This window comes from Amphiura filiformis, chromosome 16 (genome assembly GCF_039555335.1).
Source record: "Amphiura filiformis chromosome 16, Afil_fr2py, whole genome shotgun sequence".
Taxonomy (NCBI): domain Eukaryota; kingdom Metazoa; phylum Echinodermata; class Ophiuroidea; order Amphilepidida; family Amphiuridae; genus Amphiura; species Amphiura filiformis.
The window spans coordinates 599,681-619,833 of record NC_092643.1 but is presented as its reverse complement, the minus strand read 5'-3'; the positions used below and the strand labels follow the sequence as shown (position 1 = coordinate 619,833).

The 20,153-nt window shown below is 36.5% G+C and overlaps 2 protein-coding genes across 8 annotated transcripts in view; both read right to left on the bottom strand.

Annotated features, from left to right (window-relative positions):
• LOC140135406 (FH1/FH2 domain-containing protein 3-like) overlaps window positions 1–15,659 on the bottom strand; it is a 109,790-nt gene extending 94,131 nt beyond the window's left edge. Inside the window, exon 1 of the mRNA XM_072156897.1 lies at window positions 15,182–15,659. Within this exon, the coding sequence (XP_072012998.1) occupies window positions 15,182–15,514 (333 nt within the window). The 5' untranslated portion in view covers window positions 15,515–15,659. The remainder of the gene's footprint in view (window positions 1–15,181) is intronic.
• A 1,544-nt stretch (window positions 15,660–17,203) lies between these two features.
• The window catches only part of LOC140172814 (uncharacterized), a 244,802-nt gene continuing 241,852 nt past the window's right edge, over window positions 17,204–20,153 (bottom strand). For all 7 annotated transcript variants that reach the window (XM_072195943.1, XM_072195946.1, XM_072195947.1 and 4 more), the window contains one exon: window positions 17,204–17,531. In XM_072195943.1, the coding sequence (XP_072052044.1) occupies window positions 17,329–17,531 (203 nt within the window). In that variant the 3' untranslated portion in view covers window positions 17,204–17,328. The remainder of the gene's footprint in view (window positions 17,532–20,153) is intronic.

Below are 20,153 nucleotides of genomic sequence, written 5' to 3'. Positions count from 1 at the left end.
GAATGTTTTGAAGCATTTTGACTTGTTTCTCCTCTTAAAATGCGGACTCATGTCTATTGATTATTGGTAGGAAACTAACCCATGTGGGTTGCCCATCCCTGTACTCCCTCAAGAATGAGACTCAATATTCAAAGCTCCTGATAAAAATGACTCCTGCTCTCTTCGTGTAATTTTTACGCTACATCTATTTTCGCGCTCTTCGCATTACAAGCTGCTACCACAAAAATAACATTGCGCAAATATATTCCTTTTGTGTATAGGTCATAATACGAAAATTTAAGAGTTTGCAAATTTAAAAACAAGGGAATCAGTTCAAAATTGGCAAAGTGCGGAAAATTAATTGTGCGAAAATTTCCCACTTTTACGATAATGAAAACCAAACAGCTCTTATCATCTCTTGTCACAAAGCTACTATCATATTTTTTTTTTTTTTTTTTGCAAGCTGTATTTATTTATTTGAATTTAAAGAAAGCCATAAAGCGTTACTATAAACAAACATGCTGGCACATATCTCATAAGAACCAACAACTGCAACACTTTTTCCACTTTTGCGCCTGATGAAAAATTACTAAGTGGAACATTCAAGTTGGGATTCTATTTCTAAAAATTTCTTATATATATAAAAGCCATGAATAATGAATGCCAGTACACCATGGATTTACTACATTCTGAACTGCGTGACATTTCATACTTAAACATCAAATTTCGTGCTATTTATCTTAAATCATGTCTTTCCTAAGTCATATTTATATGCATTGATTAGTGCGCCCTTTGCGGGGAACAGCATTTCCGAACCTGTTTTCCTTTCCTCCATTTTTAATGTCACCAGAATTTTCTACTCTACTTTATGTCTGACTGCTCTTTCATGTTACTTTGAATTACCAACAACCTAGTTTAATATTCCGCTTGTTTTCATATGCAAAATTTCAAATGTATAGGGATCAATTTATGAGCTCCTTTGTTCTCTATTTTATGTATGAATGCTCTTTCATGTTACTTTGAATTGCAAACAGCCAAGTTAACAGGCAACTTGTTTTCATATGTTAAATTTCAAAATGTAGAGATCGATTTATAAGCTAATAGGAACAAGTCTGTCATTCAAATAAAAACCCTAGAGGAGTACTCAGTACAAATGACCATATACGGGGACATGCCGCAAACATGTGAAGCATTTTCAGCTTTTTGGTATACCAATTGCTCCCTTTTCTAGACCAATTTTGGTATATGGATGGGTCCCTTTTTCACATGTTTTCCCCGGAAAATATCCCAATTTTGCCTCACTGTACCTCAAAATTTGTTTTGGCCCAAGCATTTTTTTTTTACGTTGCACAAAAAAAAAGTGGGCCAAAAACGTTTTTTGGGATTTTGGGCCAAAAATGAGCATTTTGGCCCAAATTTGACATCACAGATGAACTTATCAAGTCTTTGCCATTCTAAATATGTATACTTTTATATACTTTAGACCAACAATTTAGCAGTTATGAGGCCCGAAAGTTTCCATAATTCCAGGGTTCAGACCAACTTTAAATTCCACACTCCCTCTGTGGAAGATTTTGAAAATATCTTCCAGAGGTGGAACATGAAGTGCAAATGGAATGAGCACATTAACCAACTCTATTTGAAACTTGGCCACCCTCTGTGGAAGATTTAAGTTGAATCATTTTCAGATGGTGTATAAAATTCAAATGGAACTGCATAATGTGTACTGTGTTGGTTACTTGGAGGGGTCATTCTGAACATTTATTTTCATCAGTAAATGAATTGTTACTGGATTCCATATTTTTGTAGTACAGGCTGGTCTAACATTCATTCAAACAAAAAGTGCAGGAACTTTTTACTGTCCACTACATTAAAAAAAATCACATTTCTCACATTTTTTGAAAAGGAGAATATTTTTTGAATCAATACTGTAATATTACCAATGAACCTTACAGTCAATAGTCATATTTTCATCATCAATATACTACAAAAGAAAAATATTATGAAAATAATATCTTGTGTTTAGGGCTACTAAAATATGAACCCAAAAAGGTCTAATATTAAATAGGACACAAAAGGTGGTTTTTCGCTATTTCGGTCTGGAGTATATTGGAGTAAGCTATTGGCTTCTGTGGCCAATAGTCAATACTCATATTGTGACCAGTGAATACCAGGTACGAGTATCACTGGTAGACCTATAATAAACAGTGTAATTCTGAACAAATTATTGATCATTTCCCCAGGATGTGTTTATATTGCACACAACTCAAAACATTCAGCATTTTTTTCTTGTTTATGATGCAGCAAATCTTAATTTCCGATTACAACATATGTGGCAACTTTTCATATTTTATTTACAAAGGTTGAGTTGATAATAATTCGGGCAGGAGTCATTTGTTAAGGAGACTTCCAAGATTTTTTTTAAATAGGGTCGGTTTATAATAATAAAAGTAATTAACTAGTGGTGGGTAGGCAACATTAAATTGATCTCATACTCTGGTGTGTTGTGTGTGCTGTTTGTAATGTTAAGGGCAGTCTGTATAGCTCAGTGGTTAGAACATCGAACTTGATCCAAAGGTTGGGGTTCAAATCCCTCCACAGGCAGGTATATCCGCAGTTTTTCTGTGGTTTATCTGCCTATGCATTTTATATTGCCATTGTAATTTCATATTTAAATGTGCTTGTGTGTGATGCATAGTTCTTCTTTCTCCTGTATAATTGACAAGCTTATTTTAATAAATGTTAAAACATTTCAAATAACTATTACATTTCAGATTAAACCAATCTTGTTTCTCTACAGCAGTAAAATAGCTCACCTTTTGGGTAGCTTTCTGTCTGCAATTCGCTAGTTTCAGTATTTAGTAATACACAGAATTGAATCATAAAGTGTAGTATTTTTTAAATTGAGCACCTCAAACAATTATGACATTGTCCAATAACTTTTTTGCAGCTACAAACAAATGTGTGCAAACAAGCACCCATACACTAAGAACATCAACACATACATCTTGATTAAGTGTCTGTTTAATGAAAATAATGCAAAAAACTATAAAAATAATATTTCTGAAAATAAGTAACATTATGTTCCAAATCAAATTTAAGCACACGGTGAAGTGCAACATTACACAGACAAATTCCTCCTATATTAGGTACCCCATTGCTGACCTACTCCACATAATTGTGCTCCTTGGTGCATAAGTGGTAGCTCATCATAATAAATATTTTCACGGCTCGCTTTCAAATATTGAATGGACTTAATAGCAGTAAATGAGAGATGCGTGTCTGGTATGTGAGTATATTGGGCTGTTTTAAAACAAAAATATGTGTTTAACATGAACTTTTTTGCTAATTTCTGCATACAACTCAAATTCTGGTATAATTCTGGTATTTGGACTTCAAGTATGATCATCAAAATAATGCAACCATTGCAGATCGAGACATCCAATTATTGCTGATAAAGCTATCGGTATACCAGCAGTGATGATAATGTGTTAAAAGGGTTGCAAATCAGATCAAACGCTGCACAAGATGTAAACTATGCCTTGGCACAGTTTAATCTTATTTTGAGTCAATTTGGTTTACTGGATCACAAATGGAAATATTATTGTCGATATTATATACCAATATCTTTATCGGCACTATTTTGATGTTTAACTGGTACACAACAAGCAAAAAGACTTCAAAATCAGGTTAAACCCTGATGTAATCCATGTCTTATGCACAGTGCAAATCTTATTTTGAGTTCATTTGGTTAGTTGGATCACCAATGGAAACATTATCATCTCCAGTGGTACACCAATAGCATTATCAACCCTAATTGGATGTGTTGCCTAACACTTGTATGCCAGGCCCACACACCTACCCCAACACACAGGAGGAGGAATTAGTCTCTGAATGTATGAATTAATAATATCGTTTTATGTGTGGTGTAAATGTTGGTTATTACATCAAGGTGTAAAAGTGTCACATATGATATAAAAATGTTTATGAATATCAAGACATCTGAATATTTACTATAAATAATATAACAAGTTTATTTCTAAAACCAAGTAAGTCCATATGCTACCTTGTGCATGTTTGAGAAATAAAATGACTTTATTAATGATCAGAAACTTCAATTTGGACAATTTCAAATAACACATTCTTTGTAGATGTTAAAAACTGTTTAATTAATGAGTACAGCAACATTGAAAATGTAGTTTGAAAAAGGCAAAACAACCTGCCATTCTTATTAAGAGAAAATAATAGTGCATTTATTTAATACATAATAAAAAAAATTATTTTGAATTATAAAATCATTGTTTGTTAATTATTTAAGTAACACAAGGCACCATAATGACTTATCTGGTTTTAAAAATAAAATAAACATTAGTTAAAAAAACAAAAAAAACACCAATGTTGTAATACGCACCTCCTCCTTTATAATGTCAAAGCATACAGTCAACAGGGTCAGGCGGACGTATGAAGAAAATGCAGGGAGGTAGTAGTATCGCAAGCAAGATGCCAAGTGTAGTAGATATAAGCGGGTAACAGGGTAATATAATAAAGAGCAAGACAGTTTTTGGCAGTTAATAAATAGAAGTGCATGCACATGCTTTGATGAACAAGTTTTCAGATAAATGATAATTATATACTCTATGCAATGAATGATATTTGACACCATGATTGCACCAGCTTTTTCCTGTCTGCTGCAATGGGCTATTCCATTTAAAATCCACACTACCCCTGTGGAAGATTTTGGAAATATCTTCCACAGGGAGAGTATGAATTTCAAATGGAATGAACATGTTAGGAAGCTCCATTTTAAACTCACCCTCCCTCAGTGGAAGATTCAGGTTGAATCTTTCTTGGAGGGTGTATGAAATTCAAATGGAGCTGCGTAATGTGTTCATTCCATTTGAAATTCATACTCACCCTGTGGAAGATATTTCCAAAATCTTCCACAGGGGTAGTGTGGATTTTATATGGAATAGCCCAATTTTGCTTACTGTAACTACTTAATTGTACCAACTACACATGATGAAAATCTACAAAGCTCTGATACTAGGCCTACATTCTCCAAACGGCCATCTTTAAATAAGAAAAGGTAGTTCCTGGAAGTTCTATAATAAGGGTCTGATTACAAGAATGCAAAAACATTTTGCATTATATTCTAAATTATCAAATAGGGTGGCATTTCAATGTAAGCTGTTAAAGCTCTTGTTATCTTCCGCCAGTTTCTTCTCATTAAATTTGTCTTTTTGTAGAAGTGGTAAAAATGTTATCTTACATCTACACATATAATAGGGGGGATGCTGTGAATAAAAGAAGGTTAGCTTAACCATAAGAAAAACTTTAAAATAGTGCAATATAATGCCCATATCATACTAGGCAATCGCAAAGGAGCTTCTGTCGGTTATCGAAAAAGTAAAAGTAATTACCTAAATCAGATCGATAAGTTGCTAGCATGTTGCAGCGTCAAATCTCAAGCAATAAACTTGAAGGCAACTTTGTCACTAGCCACAACTGGACGCTTGAAGCGATTGTGCATATGCCACCAGTGTTTGATCACCAGCGATTTTTGAATTGCAAGTTGTGACAGCTAGTATGATATGCCCTAAGATTTGCACCACACACCTGCCATCTATACATTGGTTCGCTTCAAGTTTGGTAGTGACGTATGTGCGTTCTTCACTGGACGCAGTAGTGAATCATGCGTATAAAGTTAATCATGCAGAGCGTACACTCACGCATACAAGAGCACTTTGTCAGCACGATTGCAGCGCAACCACAAAAAAGCATTGACGTCACTGCCGAACTTGAAGCGAATCAAATTATATCTTCTTTTTCTATTTTTTTACCATTCTATGTGTAAGGTAACACACTTACTCAAAGCTACAGACTATGTCAGCATTCTTCAGTGGTGGTGCCAGATATAGAATCTTACAGGCATACAAGTTGGCGTGAGGGTATTCTGAACCTTACATGCCCATCATTTCTATGGATTTTTAATTCTGTATTGTGTCGGAAAAGTGTTTATTATTGTGTTTAATTCCCTTTTATAGAGAGGTATGTTCGCAGAGTTGTAATGAGTCGAGTCATTTCATAGTTGAGTTGACTCATTTCTAGGAAAATTTGAAAATCTGAATGGTTATTTCACTTGTGAAAAGTCGAGTCTGGACTCCATGATTCATTATGACTTGGGTACCAGTATGACGAATCTGTAATTACCTCATCTAGCACCACCACTGCACTTTCAAAACTGCAAATGATTACATCATCACCACAACCTTTTTTGTACAAAAAAATTTCAGCTATGATACTGCAAATTTCACCTATAAATAATATGCCTAGTACACGTCACCATAGTTACAATAATTCATATCCACAGCAACAAAATGATGCATACAAAATATTGGGCTATTCCAGTTAAAGTCCATACACCCCCTGTGGAAGACATGACCTTAATCTTCCAAGAAGGGAGTGTGAATTTCAAATGGGGGTTACTTGACTCTATTTGATATCTACACCCCTATGTGGGAGATTAAGGTCATGTCTTCCATATATACTGTTTCAACCTAGAAGTACAAATCAAATCTGTGGCATCAAGGGTAGATGCTTTGCGTAACATGCAGTAAAACAATGCGACGCATAAAGAGCATGGTGCGCTCGGCAAGTACAAATCGTGCAGCAGTTGACGCGCCAAAGAAGCATTTACACACGCATTGCACTGAAATAATTATTCTCATACCTCCAGTTTCCAAGGTCTATTTACTTTGTACATCTGAGTTGACGGACTATAGGGTGTATGGATTTCAACTGGAATATCCCATCATAGCCTGATATGAAATTGGTATGAAAGCTAGTACAGCTGCAGTTTCATGAGCATCTGTACAATTCCATCATACCCTTCACACCCAGTGTGTTGTAATGTACTTTATTCTGTAAAGGGTATTGTCACAAGTATGAAGGGTAATACTAATTTATTATTCCAAAGCAGCCAAGCCTGTATAGCCAAGATTTCATGGGGCACAGGATTTCCAAACAGTTGCTTATATGTGACATGATCAAGGGGAATGAGTCACATGTCGACCCTGGTCGAAAATGAGTTTTACAGAGGTTTCTAAAGAAGACATTTAGAGCTTTCTGAAACTGAAAACCCAGTGTTGATACGACTTTTCTTTGCAAAGTTACATCAATTTATCAATCACTGAAAACAATATAAAACAAAAGAATTTTAACACTTTCTTTGCCAATATCTCAAAGCCAATATTAGCGACATCCGACTCATTTCCCTTGATCGTGTCATATATGTCCACGACATTTTTTGGACTATTCTGAACAATGAGCAATCAAAAGTAGATGTTATTCCTCCAAATCCATACCATTCTGGGACGAGGGAGCATAATGTGGGGAGGGGGGGGGCAACTATGTAATAGACTGATAGCATTAATCTTTTGCAATCTGATGTTACATTTCACACTGAATATTAAAAAAGTGGATAAAAAGTGGACTTTTAGGGGCTGTTTCTCGAAGCATGGCTGGTGGTCAGGCTTTCTAAGCCACCAAGCATAAGCCCAATTAGTCTTATATACCAGTGATTGTAATTTCACATTGTATGTCACCTAGAAAGATAAATTACTCAAATAGATCCACATTGGTAGGGCTAACCTGCTGGCTTAGGAAACCTGACCACTAGCCAAGCTTCGAGAAATTGGACCTTATTGGTCCCCCATCTTGACTGACTAGGCTTATAGGCTGGTTATGTATCTGGCCAGTCTAGGTTGAGAAACCATGCTCTAACATTAAGTCTACTGTATCTTATTTAGAAAGAACAATTCCATGCAGTACCAACTTACACTACAATTGAGTGAATGTTCTCAGTTATCCAGTAATTGAAAACAGAAAAGTATGGAACTAAATCAAATACTTGAACTTATTTTTTGCAGACTTGTTATTTTGCATCTGAAACCTGTAGACTTGATTAGGCAACAGACCTATTGGGCTGGACATGCCATCAAGGCAATATCTAGCCATCTATCACATGACCAGTCCAATGGGTCACTTGCCTGATAAATCTGGAGGTTCCAGATGCAGCGTATCAAGTCTGCAACAAGTAAGTTCCAGCATTCAATTTATTTCCAAACTTCTCTGTTTTTCCATCTTACACTACATTCTCTTTTGATATGAATAATAATATACGATCAAACCATTGACATCTTACTTCCGTAATGTCCGCCCCATGTGCCTGATTTTTCTCAGGGGGTGAAAGGCTTGATATATTATTAGCCTTAACTGAAGAACCACAAGACCTATGGAAATATAAATGCAACGATTGACTTCCTCGACTCATTTCCAATAAGATCATTGTATTACTAAAAGATGTTCAATGCAGTTTTACACTTAAGGTGCTCAATAAATGTCTGAAATAATAATAAATGGCTAAAAAATGGAAAAATATGGATTTTGTCATTCCACTCGCCTCAACTTGTTTTCAGTCTTATTTCTTGCAGCGTATGTTAGCAAAAATCCGATTTTTGAAAAATGAATTTAGATTTTCCTATTTAGTGAATAACTATTTGTGCCTTTAAACGACATAAAATGGATGGTAGTCTGGGAGAAATGATTGAATACCTATGCCCTACACGTATGCTTCCACATCAAATCTTAATGAATTCAAACCGGCATACTAATCATGTAAATCATACATAAAACTTAATTAATTGCATATAATACTCGGAATGAAAATACCGATTGCTCGTGCTGCATAAAAATGGCTAAATTACGTCAAAGTGAATCTGACAGGGAACTGTAATTGATTATTTTGGTGAATAAAAGAAGGAACTGATACTCTAAGACAAACAAACGTTAAGATGCATGGCAGGTTTTCTTTGTCTGGGGTTAAATTCCATCCATTATGCTAAAAATAACTGTCCTCATAAATAGGAGGAGAAACAAAAGTCGGCCTCAATTTTGATTGGATGACTGGCCGCCAGAGGGGAAGCAGAGTTACTTTACTCGAACTTGCTACAGGGCCTAGTCATATTATTTCCTACTCATCCACTATGTCTAACCCAGGGTATATGCAAGGTTGACAAGTCTGTGATTTGGTAGCCAAGTTGGGCTGCTTTTGAAGATTTTCCCTGCAACTTTTGACCATTTTCTGACCTACAATGGATAAAAATCAATCATTAAGAAACAAATTAGGCGTATTTTCAACATTGGCTCCAGCGACTTCCAGTCGTTTCCTGTCCCATGGAGACCAATGATTAAGAGAAAAATTGGGCGACTTTTTGACTACCTGACCCGCGATTCTTGCCGAAAATTGATGGCAACCCTGGGTATATGGAGAAATGGAAACTTGTTGCATTATTGCTAAGGTGACTGTATCTGCAACCTCTGCCTTTTGAATTATTCATATCATCACCTTCCTCTGCACACATTTTGTTCACCACAAAGGCAGACAGGTAAATAGTCGATGGGTAGGGAGGATGAGGTCTGGGGCCTCATATAAGGCCCATGGGAAGATGAGGTCTGAAGCCTCATACCATAAGGGCCTCATTAAGTTAGTGAGATGAGCACAGTTTTAAATCATTTTCTGATTATTTAAAACTTCCCATCAAGCATATATATACACAGACTCCTTAGACTGTGTATTTGTGTGTGTGTCTAAGGGCCCAAAGTATTAACCTCATGAGTGCTACCTGATTGCTGATTGGTTACAAGAAGACCATTACACTTTATTGAGCCAATCAGCAACTTGGTAAGAATGAAGTGGTAGGGCTGAAGAGAGGCGAGTCTAAATATTTAGAACCTGCTTTTTAATTGGTGACTCAGGATGCACATATCATGTAATAACCAATCAAAAATGCTTTAAGAAAGGTACTTGTCCTCCTAGGGTTAAGCATGCCTCTACCAAAGGAGCAGTTGTACCAGATATGTAATAATTTTTATTGAAATACTCTATATTTAAGAAATAAAAGCAATAGAAAGGGCAAAAATGAGCTCTTAAATAGACTGGGTGAACTTAGCACCATATCACACAGAGCAGCCATCATCATAGCTCTACATTTCATATAATACATCTTTCAGTGGTTCAATAAGTTCTCATCAATAAAGACAACTTAGTGAACAGGACTATTACATGGTACACTCACTAAGTAATGGCTCTTATGACCTCTAGCATTGACCCAGCCACCATTAGAATCAATGGGGACAAGGCCCTGGGAAGCAGGGAGAGTAAAGTGGCAGTGGAAATATCAATACTGGCCCTAGATATAGCTACCTTTCTATATGATTAGGGCATCGCAAACTTGCAAATTAACCTAGTTTTTACAAGGCAAAATCGTTTACATTTTGCACTTAAGAATGTACGGTGTACTCTAAAGCTGTGTGTTGGCAGTATACTGTAGCCAATGAATAAGTTGGATTTATATTACAAATTAAATTCAAATGTCAGAAAAATACAGGACTAAATATTTTGATTTAAAGCCATAATGTACAATCTGACTGAACTGAATTTTAAACTAGATTTTTTGGTATATTTGTAATATTTGCACATGTTCAAATTTACACTTTAATTGGAATCGGCTAAATTTGTTGAATATGTATAGGACAACAGAACAATTGAGTGTGATTATCAGAATTAGAAAATTAAATCCCGCGTTCCATATAAACACTCCACAGTTCAGCAACCAAAGTAAGTGGGTTTTCTTTCATTTCACATCATGATGTCTGCTTAAAATGGTCAGGAAACCTAACAGTAAATAATAACAAAATTAAAATTTCACCAAAATTGTATATAATATGGCTTCAACAAATATATACTGTATATTGTTTTGGCAGATGACATGAGCTAACTCCTAATCCTTCAGTAACTGGGCCGAACACCTGTATTTGAGTGTGTTTTTTCATTTCCCATAGAATAATCGAGCTTCAAGATAACAAATTGCAATTGAACTATATTTCATTGGGGCAAAATATAATTTTTTTCCAAGTAAAAAATAAACAAATTGAGTATTGTATTTTGTGACATTAGGAGTAGTAGATTTAACCATTTTAAATTTATACTACCCTGGAAAATTTTGGAAATATCTTTCACAGGGGGAGTATGAATTTCATACGGAATTAACGCATTAGGCCGCTCCATTTGAATTTCAAACACCCTCTGAGAAAGGTTCAATCTGAATCTTCTACAGAGTGAGGTGGGTTTCAAATGGAGCTGCATAATGTTTTCATTCCATTTGAAATTCATACTCCCCCTGTGGCAGATATTTCCCAAATCTTCCACAGGGGTAGTGTGAATTTTAAATTTGATTGGTTGAATATAATGGACAAATAGTCCATTTTTGAAACTTATGGAATATTCTGTTGTAAATCAATTGCTACTGATTTAATTAAACTTAATATTAAACAAAATTCAATTCTAAGTGATATACTTTGTCCCTCATATTCAAATTATATGTAAATAAAAATTGAAGAAAAATATGGTTGTTCACAAAATATCAATAATATAAAGCAATGTATGCTTCAAATATACAAAGGAGCTAATTTCTTTCTTTTTTTTTCTTTAAAAAAACCACACCTAAATGAAAAAAACACACCTAAAACTCAGAAAATTAAACTTCCCTATACTATGTGGGGGAATTGTGCACAGCAAGTATAGACCAATAATACAGAAAGAACTGTGGAAGTAGTGTATCTATCAGCCAGGTATCTGTACCCCAAAGCAAACACATGAGGGCAGTCTTGTACAAGCGTAACTGGTATTGGCTACAAACCACTTAAATACAATACATGAGCAGCATTGATGAATGGTTGGCATGGCAAGAAGAGACAAGTGAGAAATGATTGTTTTTTTTGTCATTTTACTTCATTTCACCTTGCCCCAAACTATTTCCTACTGGCAGCATCTAAAAAAAAACCTTTTAAATAAACACTGTAGTATTGTAACTACCTGTATTGAAATGACTGGTGTGTTTCAAGTTTTAATGATTAGCCATAAGACAACAAAAAACCTGGCCCAACCAACTCAGATTTGGTAAAAGTGGGTAATGGTGAATCCAACGGACACAAAACACATCAAGGATCAATAAATGATACAAGAGGATGCCTTGAATATGAACAACTGGAAAGAAAAAGAGCAAGGTACACCAACTTGACGTGGTTTGGTATTTTGTGCATGTAAAATCAGCCATTTTTTATGGCAAATATCGATTGATTTTGATTAAAAAACGCAAGCAAAGTTTGTTATTTTAGGGTCATCTGTAGAAAAAAATTAAAAATAAAATAAAAAGCTAGACTAACTGACCCTACTTGAAAGGTCTGTCTGCAAATGGAAGTTGTTTTCATCACCACCTGTATGTTACATTTTAATGATTATTCATAAGACTGCCATTTCCAAGTGTAAAACTAGGTCCATATGAAATAGCCAGATTGCCTGCAGACTTTTCACAAGCTTGCGCTATGTGTCTAATGTGATCATGTGAGGCGAGTCTTTGTCACGAAAATTGATGTTGAAATATGGCCATGTTAACCCTATGGGCAATACTGGCTGAATTATCGGTTTCTAAAAACTATTTTGATTGGTTACAAAGAGTGGCCATTTCATCTATTGAGCCAATCAGAGCAATGGTTAAGAATAGTCAGTAGAACTGAAGATGATTAAGCTTAAAACTGCTAAGAGACTCTTATGAGCTTTATTTTGATTGCTTACTCAGAACATGAAAACAAACCTCTTTGCAAAGTCTACATAACTTACGATAATTCTCTGCGTGCTAGCCATAGGCTTCAACATGCAGTGTTCCAAAGCTTGAGGTATTTTCTCAAAATATCAAGAGCTATCTCAAGAACCACTGAAGCAATACTAGGCTTCTTTGTACTCATTTTAATGCATTTTTTACAATTTTTAACACAAATTTGAAACTTGTCGTCTGCAGTTGACACCGTACGGAGAGAGTTAAGTATACAAACTCAAATTCTAGCACTTCAAATCTTAATATGTACATCTTATGGATAACTGAGAACATCACAAGTAGAATCATCCTTCCTTTTACAAGCAGTATGTAATTGGGCTATTCCATTTAAAATCCACACTACCCCTGTGGAAGATTTAGCTTAAGTCTTCCACAGAGGGAGTATGAGTTTCAAATAGAATAGACAATTGGGTCACTTCCATTTGAAACACTCACCCCGGTTGTGGAAGATATAGGTAAAGCCATAATACAGGGGGAGTATGGGTTTCAAAATGATTAACCCTGACCAATTACATTTGAAAACTTACTCCCCTGTGGAAGATATTTCCAAAATCTTCCACAGGGGTAGTGTGGATTGCAACTGGAATAGCCCATTACACAGTACTGCTGATTGGCTGCTCTGCTGAGTGATAGTCAGCATCAGTGTTATGCCTCCCTCATCTAGTTGGCAAAGCAAATGTTGATGTAGAGGGTGTACTTCTTGTAAAAGGAATGATTAGAATTGAAATAACTGGATGAAGCAGTGGTATGCCATGAGAAATACCATGTGTGAGCAGTGGTGTGCGCAAAGGGGGATACAGACACAGACCCCCCACACTTTTGTTGGTCATTCGGGGGAAATCAGTCATTCGTCACTTTTGACGGTGCAAAAACGTCCTAATCAGACTCCATTCGATCGGGGAACTGAACAACCTGCCCCCCCCCCACTTTCAATGTGCTGCGCACGCCACTCTTGTGTGAGGTGTCTTACGAGGCTAAACTGGAGGCCGAGTTTAGTATGACACTTGGCGTAGGATATTTCCCATGACATACTGATGCTGTATCATTTATAGTTACTGTACGTATCATCTCCCTTGGTCATATATTATTTTTTGACCTTACCAAAAAAACTATTCAAAAAACTACCTTAAACGTTTGTTAATAAGCATATATGCCTATTACACAAAAAAGTTCAACAAACTACCGCAAAAATTTGTTCTGGTCCGATCAACTCGTCAATAGGCCCATATGCTTATTAACAATTTTTTACACCATATTGGATTGTCACTCATGGAGCCAAAAATAGTGCATCTCGAGCATATTTCAGCAAGACAAATAAAAATGATTGGCTTCTCAAGCATTGACATTATTCAGGTATATCAAAATGATAGCACACAATTCAAAAATTGCCAGGTACATGTATAAGATAAAATGATCTGGAGATAACATGTACCCTACTTCCCCCATGAGTGACACAGTAAATATGGCACAATATGAGTTCTCAGTTTAATAAATTCAAGAAATCATATTCACATTGAGTAAAATCGGTACCCTGGGATCTGTACCAGACAATAACCAGACATACCTTAGTACGGTATACAAAAAACAGTATCATTCTAAATAAAGAACTTGAATCTTGACTGCGTTTTTGTAAGTGTAAGTGGAAAAGACTTGTGTCAGACCTGCAAACATGTTACAATATACTGACATTATTTTAAGCGAAAATATTTAGAAAAATCTTTTTTAGATCTATCTGAAAGCAGTCTTCATAATTGTACAGAGTTTGCTGTGTATCAAGCATTTGACTGGCTGCCCTTTTCACGCACATTCGGACTTCCAATATAGCATTATGGCCAAGTCTTGCATGTACAGCACTCAGGCAAGCATTCATGATACAACACATACTGGAACTCTGTATAATAATTGCGATACTAGCTTTAAAAGTTCTTTGTCTGTTATTTTACCACTTTATTTGTATGCCAGCATGTAACTTGTAAGAATCATCCAGTAACATTCTAAAAACAATACAGTAATTAATGTACGATAATAATTGTGCTATTATATGCAACAAAGTTTGTTCATCTGTCTGATACAGACTTAACGTTTAGTATTAGTGTACAATGTGCATACAAAATGCTGTCAGTGTAAGCCAAACAGCACAACAGCCACACAAATGCACAAAGATTATAACACAATAATGTCACAATAATAATAATGTGATATAATGTTATCAAACTGTGCTGGTTTAATTGACACATGGGTTAAACATGTTTATTAATAGTACACATGACAGTGTCACACCAAACAGGAATAGTGTTACTAAAAGGAAACAAAATTATTTGGAACAAATTATAAAATGGTGATCCTAGTCCAATAATGTTTCAAACGGAATATGCAATGTTATTAATTTTCCACAAATTTCACTTGAAAATATGATTCACTATAACATTTATAATAGCTGGAGAAAAAAAACACAAAGAAAGACATACCTTTTGTTGGAAATCTTTACTTCTGGATTCGAAGAGATGTTCAAACTTCCTGGTGTCAATAGCGATTGGTGAAATATTGCTCCATATAGTGCCACTATCGCCCTCATCCTTACTTTTAGCCGCTACTGTTGGTTTCCGTTTAAGGGTTGCATAACTGGGAGGTTCAACATGGGCTTCTTTCCAAAACAGTCTCACGGTCTTCTTCTTTTTTGCTGGTGCTTTCGCTGGCCACGTCTGAAAGCCTGATGCTAGTGGTGGAGGTGGAGGTGGGTTTGGTCCAGGGGGTGGTGGCGGTGGTGGTGGCATTCCAATGATTGGAGGCGGAGGTGGCATACCTGGAATTCCTGGAGGAGGAGGAGGCACCCCTGAAATCGATGAAACGGTAATTTCACCATGATCAAACACATCATCGTCATCCTCCCCGCCCAAGTCTGTAAAGTCCCATTTGGCAATGCGCAGTTCCCTGTCGTTTAATTTCAAAATCTCTTGCCAATTTTCTTTCTTTTTAACATCTTTTGAGGCTTGGCCTCCTCATCTGCCTCTTTAACAACAGGCGCAGGTGTCTTTAACTTAGCAATTGCTTGACCTATTGCCCCGCTCACATCACCCTTTGGTCCTGAGGGCTCTGTCTCCTCAGATGTGGGCTTTTCCTTTTTAGGTGATTGCAGTTTGTCCTTTTCTGATTGCACTTTTCCCGCATTGTCAAGTTCATGATCCTTCGGCGAGGAAGGTTGTTCACTTATCCTTTGCTGATCCTCTTTTAAGCTCTCGATTCTCTGTGCCAAAGGCTGTGCGTTTTGAAGAGTTGTGGAGATTTTACGGCTAGGACTGCCGCCGGGGCTGAGCATAGAACTTTTTGGCATCTCGGGTTCCTTTTCAGGTACGTCTGGTCGCTCAACACCCATAATTTCTGAGAAAGTAACTTTTGTTTGTTCATTTTCAGGAATTACAGGTTGTGGTGGTTCGCCTGGTTCACCTGGCTCTCCTTCTTGGCCTGTGATAGTACTGCTGGTTGCATCTTCCTCCGTTGGTTCTCCTGATTTTGGTGGCAGTGACTTGGTTTCACTTATAACCTCTGTGGACTCTGTAAAGTAAAACACATAAAACACCATCAATATATACATAATAATGTCTTTTTCACAATTTTTTTCTACATTTGTGGTATGACTTGCCAGCTTCAAGCTACACACTAATCCGACAAGCCAAGTAATGCCAGAATTCATTCCGCCATTACTGGGGGCCATCTGCACCAAACTGGTGTTGTAACTGCCCAATTGGGTGGAAAAATGCTGCTTTAAAATCAATCTTATATTGTATTGCATAGTGCACTTTTGTATTTCCATTGACCCTTGTTGTTTTTGCAGGTTTGGCACTTCTGTGGGCCTTGGAATTTTTGGCTATCGAACTTTGCCTACTTCTAATGCCTACATTTGCTGCTTTTGTCTCCCCTTGCATACATTCTAGTCTGTATATTGTTTCCCCACATCAAGTTGGTGTACCTTGCTTTTTTTCTTTCCAGTTTACCAATTGACAAAGTCCAGTATGATTTGTTAATGAGGACCAATCCTCCAATGAAGTGAGAGGGTTGAAAATTATATGCCCACTCTACACCTATTATGGTGCATACACATTCACTCGGTCGGACATCCGGGAACGTTGTCCCCTTTTTCCCCTTTATACAAGCGCGCGCATAGCAACCAGCTCAAGAAAGGTGAACTGCACATGTGCACACTGGTTTTACAAGGCTATTTCCCCTTTGTGATGTCATCCCGACCAAGAGAATGCTTTTTTAAAAACGCAACCTTGATATTTCTTGCCCAAAATGAAATTAAGGCACTGTTGCACTGAACCCTCAATGAGCCGTCACAATAACTCTTGTCAACATACCTGATTCCTGGACAGTAACTGTAGCTGAAGGTGCCACACCCGCTTTCCTACGTGCCCTATCACCGCTGCCTACTTCCACTGGAGTTGCATCTTTACCATCATCCACACCAGAAGTTCTTTTGGGACCTGGAGTTGTACCTTGAGGAACACCCTCACCAGTTCTTACTCCATCCCCTTGTACACCAGTACCTCTCCTCCTCTCTGATCTACTACTACCCCTTGCTTCAACCTTTTCTGGCTCCTTGTCCGTTTTACTAACATTAACTGTTGCCGCATCCTGTTTGCTGCCCCGCACGTCTACCGCTGCCAGGACGTGGGCTTTCGGCATCTGCCGCTGCTTCTAACCTGCTTGAACCCCTTCTGCCTGCTGGAAGACCACCTTCAACTTCTGGTTGGGAATCCATACTACTTCCCAGACTACTAAGCCTGCTTTTTCTCCTGGATGCAATGCCATTTGGAAGAGCTGTAATAATAAGTCAAGACCAAAGTTAGATTCAAGTGAAAGTATAGATAAGGGATTGTTACATAAGACAGAATATCAGAGCGACTCTGCTGATAATATAAAGCGATTACATTGGCGTATCTAACTGTGAAAATTCACAGGCATTGTTTCTAAAATCATATAATAATCGTGGAATATCTGTACATATTTTTAAACTTAGTACAAAAACAATTTTCTATTTGGTCATTTACCACTACTAATGAATATTTATCATTATAAAATTGCAGCAGTTCACAATTTCTCTCAGGAGTTGCAGCAGTTTCTCTCAGGAGAGATTGGTCAACTTGGTACCATTGAAAGTTCATCATGCTTTAACGCGGCTGTGTACTCTAGACATTGTTTCTTTCGCAAAATTGAGTTTTTTTGATATGTTTGTACTTTATTATGTTTTTTATAAATACAAGGAATAAAATCCAGATTTGTAAACTCCAACTGTAATATTTTAAGGATTTTATTTCCCTATTCCACTCGTGTTTGAAATTGAAAAGGAAAGAAAATCTTTGTTGTACCAGCAGGGTACACGCGCGCAAATCGCATCGTGTTGCGTATCGCGAAATTTGTTAACGCACAAATACGCTACGCATCGACGACGCTTATCTGCATCTTGTGGCGCATCTTATGGAAACACCACGGAAGCACTGATTTCACAAAAACCTAGTGGTCAAATGGCTCCTTTTAGCTGTTAAAATGTGGGTTTTTCAAGTTCTTTCCCCGATTTAAATATCAAGTTATGAATGGATTTCGCTCAAACTTCTCAAGGGGCTGTGGATTAACCCGATGTTCCCGTAATATAAGGTAGAAAAGCAAAAACTGCCGCATTCTCCTGCGAGATTCGATGAAAGTGCAAAATGTGACCACTTTAAACTTCAACGGCCATTATTTCAATGTTCATTTTCTCGGTAAAATAGCGATTTAGGTACACGATAACTCAATAAATACAGCATCTATAGGTAAGCAAACATGATCATCGTAAAAAGCATGATCGACTCAAGAAACGGTTTTCTCATTTTTTTATATTTTGGTCTATTTCTGATTTTAGGCATCATTTTGTGCAAATAGGCGTTTGTGAATTTCAAAAAGTTCAATTTGATGCCTTATATGGTCAATATCTCAAAAACTAAGGCCGATATCAAAAAATAAAAAAACGTTTTTGGAATGGATCCTCAAGATTGAGCTAAAAACAAAATAAAATATTTTGGAAAGAGTGTTTTTTGTTATGATGTACCTAACAAATATTGCCAAAAACTCACTTTTTGTGATTTTCTTCATAATTGTTGTTTTTACCCCAAATCTGTATGTATATTAAGATTTATTGACGTCTTGCCCTTATAAAAATGTATACTTTTATATGTCTTGCGCTAATAATTACAAAGTTATTGCACTTTTACTACAAGCATGTCTGAGAGTACACAGCTGCCTTAAAAACTATGCAGTAATGAGTGATATTTTAATATTGAGAGCTGAACTATAGGAATTGCAACTTGATCAAAAACCTCAGGACTAAATTCTTCATCATCCACAACTCTGCATGTATTTGTGTTACTTGTAGTGATGACTGCAAAACATTTGTATTGTGTTGGACTTGTGCAACTTTTGTCGTGCACAAAGTTCTAAAAATATGCGTTCAAAAACAAAATGCTGTCACAAGGTCAATTTGGACACAACTGCGTAGTCTCCATTCCCCTATTCTGGGGAAAGTCCAACACTTTTCTTAACACAAAAAAGTTTCTCAGTCATCAACCCAGAAAGTTGAAGGAATGAATTTAACGAGTTGAGTTGAACGAATGAGGGAGGCAGTCTATACAAACCTGCCATGTGAAAGAATAAATATGCTTCTACAATTAACCTTTTTATAAATCCCACAATTTCTTGCGGTTAGACCCGAGATGTCGTCATTTGACGTCACACCAACTTGCAATACGCAGTAACGATGTTCGGTAAACAATGTGCGCATTGGCTAAATGACAAATGACGACATCTCAGGTCTAACCGCAAGGAATTACGGGATTTACCGAAAAGATCAATGGCCGACAGAGGTACAAAATGTATAGAAATACTTTTAAATTGAGTGATGCTGTAAACTTTACAGGTAAATATGTGACAGGGTGAAAATGGGTGGTGTGTACCCAAATCCATCAAGTTTCATACTTTTCTTTTGTCTTCTTCAATGACATGTGTACATTAATTCTATAAAAGATACTGCAAACCTCTTAACATGAAGGCAGCAAGCACACCTTATACACAACAAATATCACTGATCACTATAGCGTCTTGCCTATATTTCTCTGCCATTGCAGATGCAAGCACTGTTTTGTTGATTCCGTTTCTGGATAAATTATATGTCTAAGTCTGCCCTATATTCACATAATGATGTTAACATTATTTTCCATTTTCAACCAAGATACTGAAGTTAAAATAAAGAATTATAAGCAAAGTGAATAATAATAAAATAAATAACAAAATATATGTTAAAGGAGATGAAATAAAGGAAATAAAAACATGGTTATAAAGTACTGAATACCTGTAAGTTGAAAAATGTTATGGTGTAGTTAAATGAGACCCATAAGCAGTTGATTACATCGT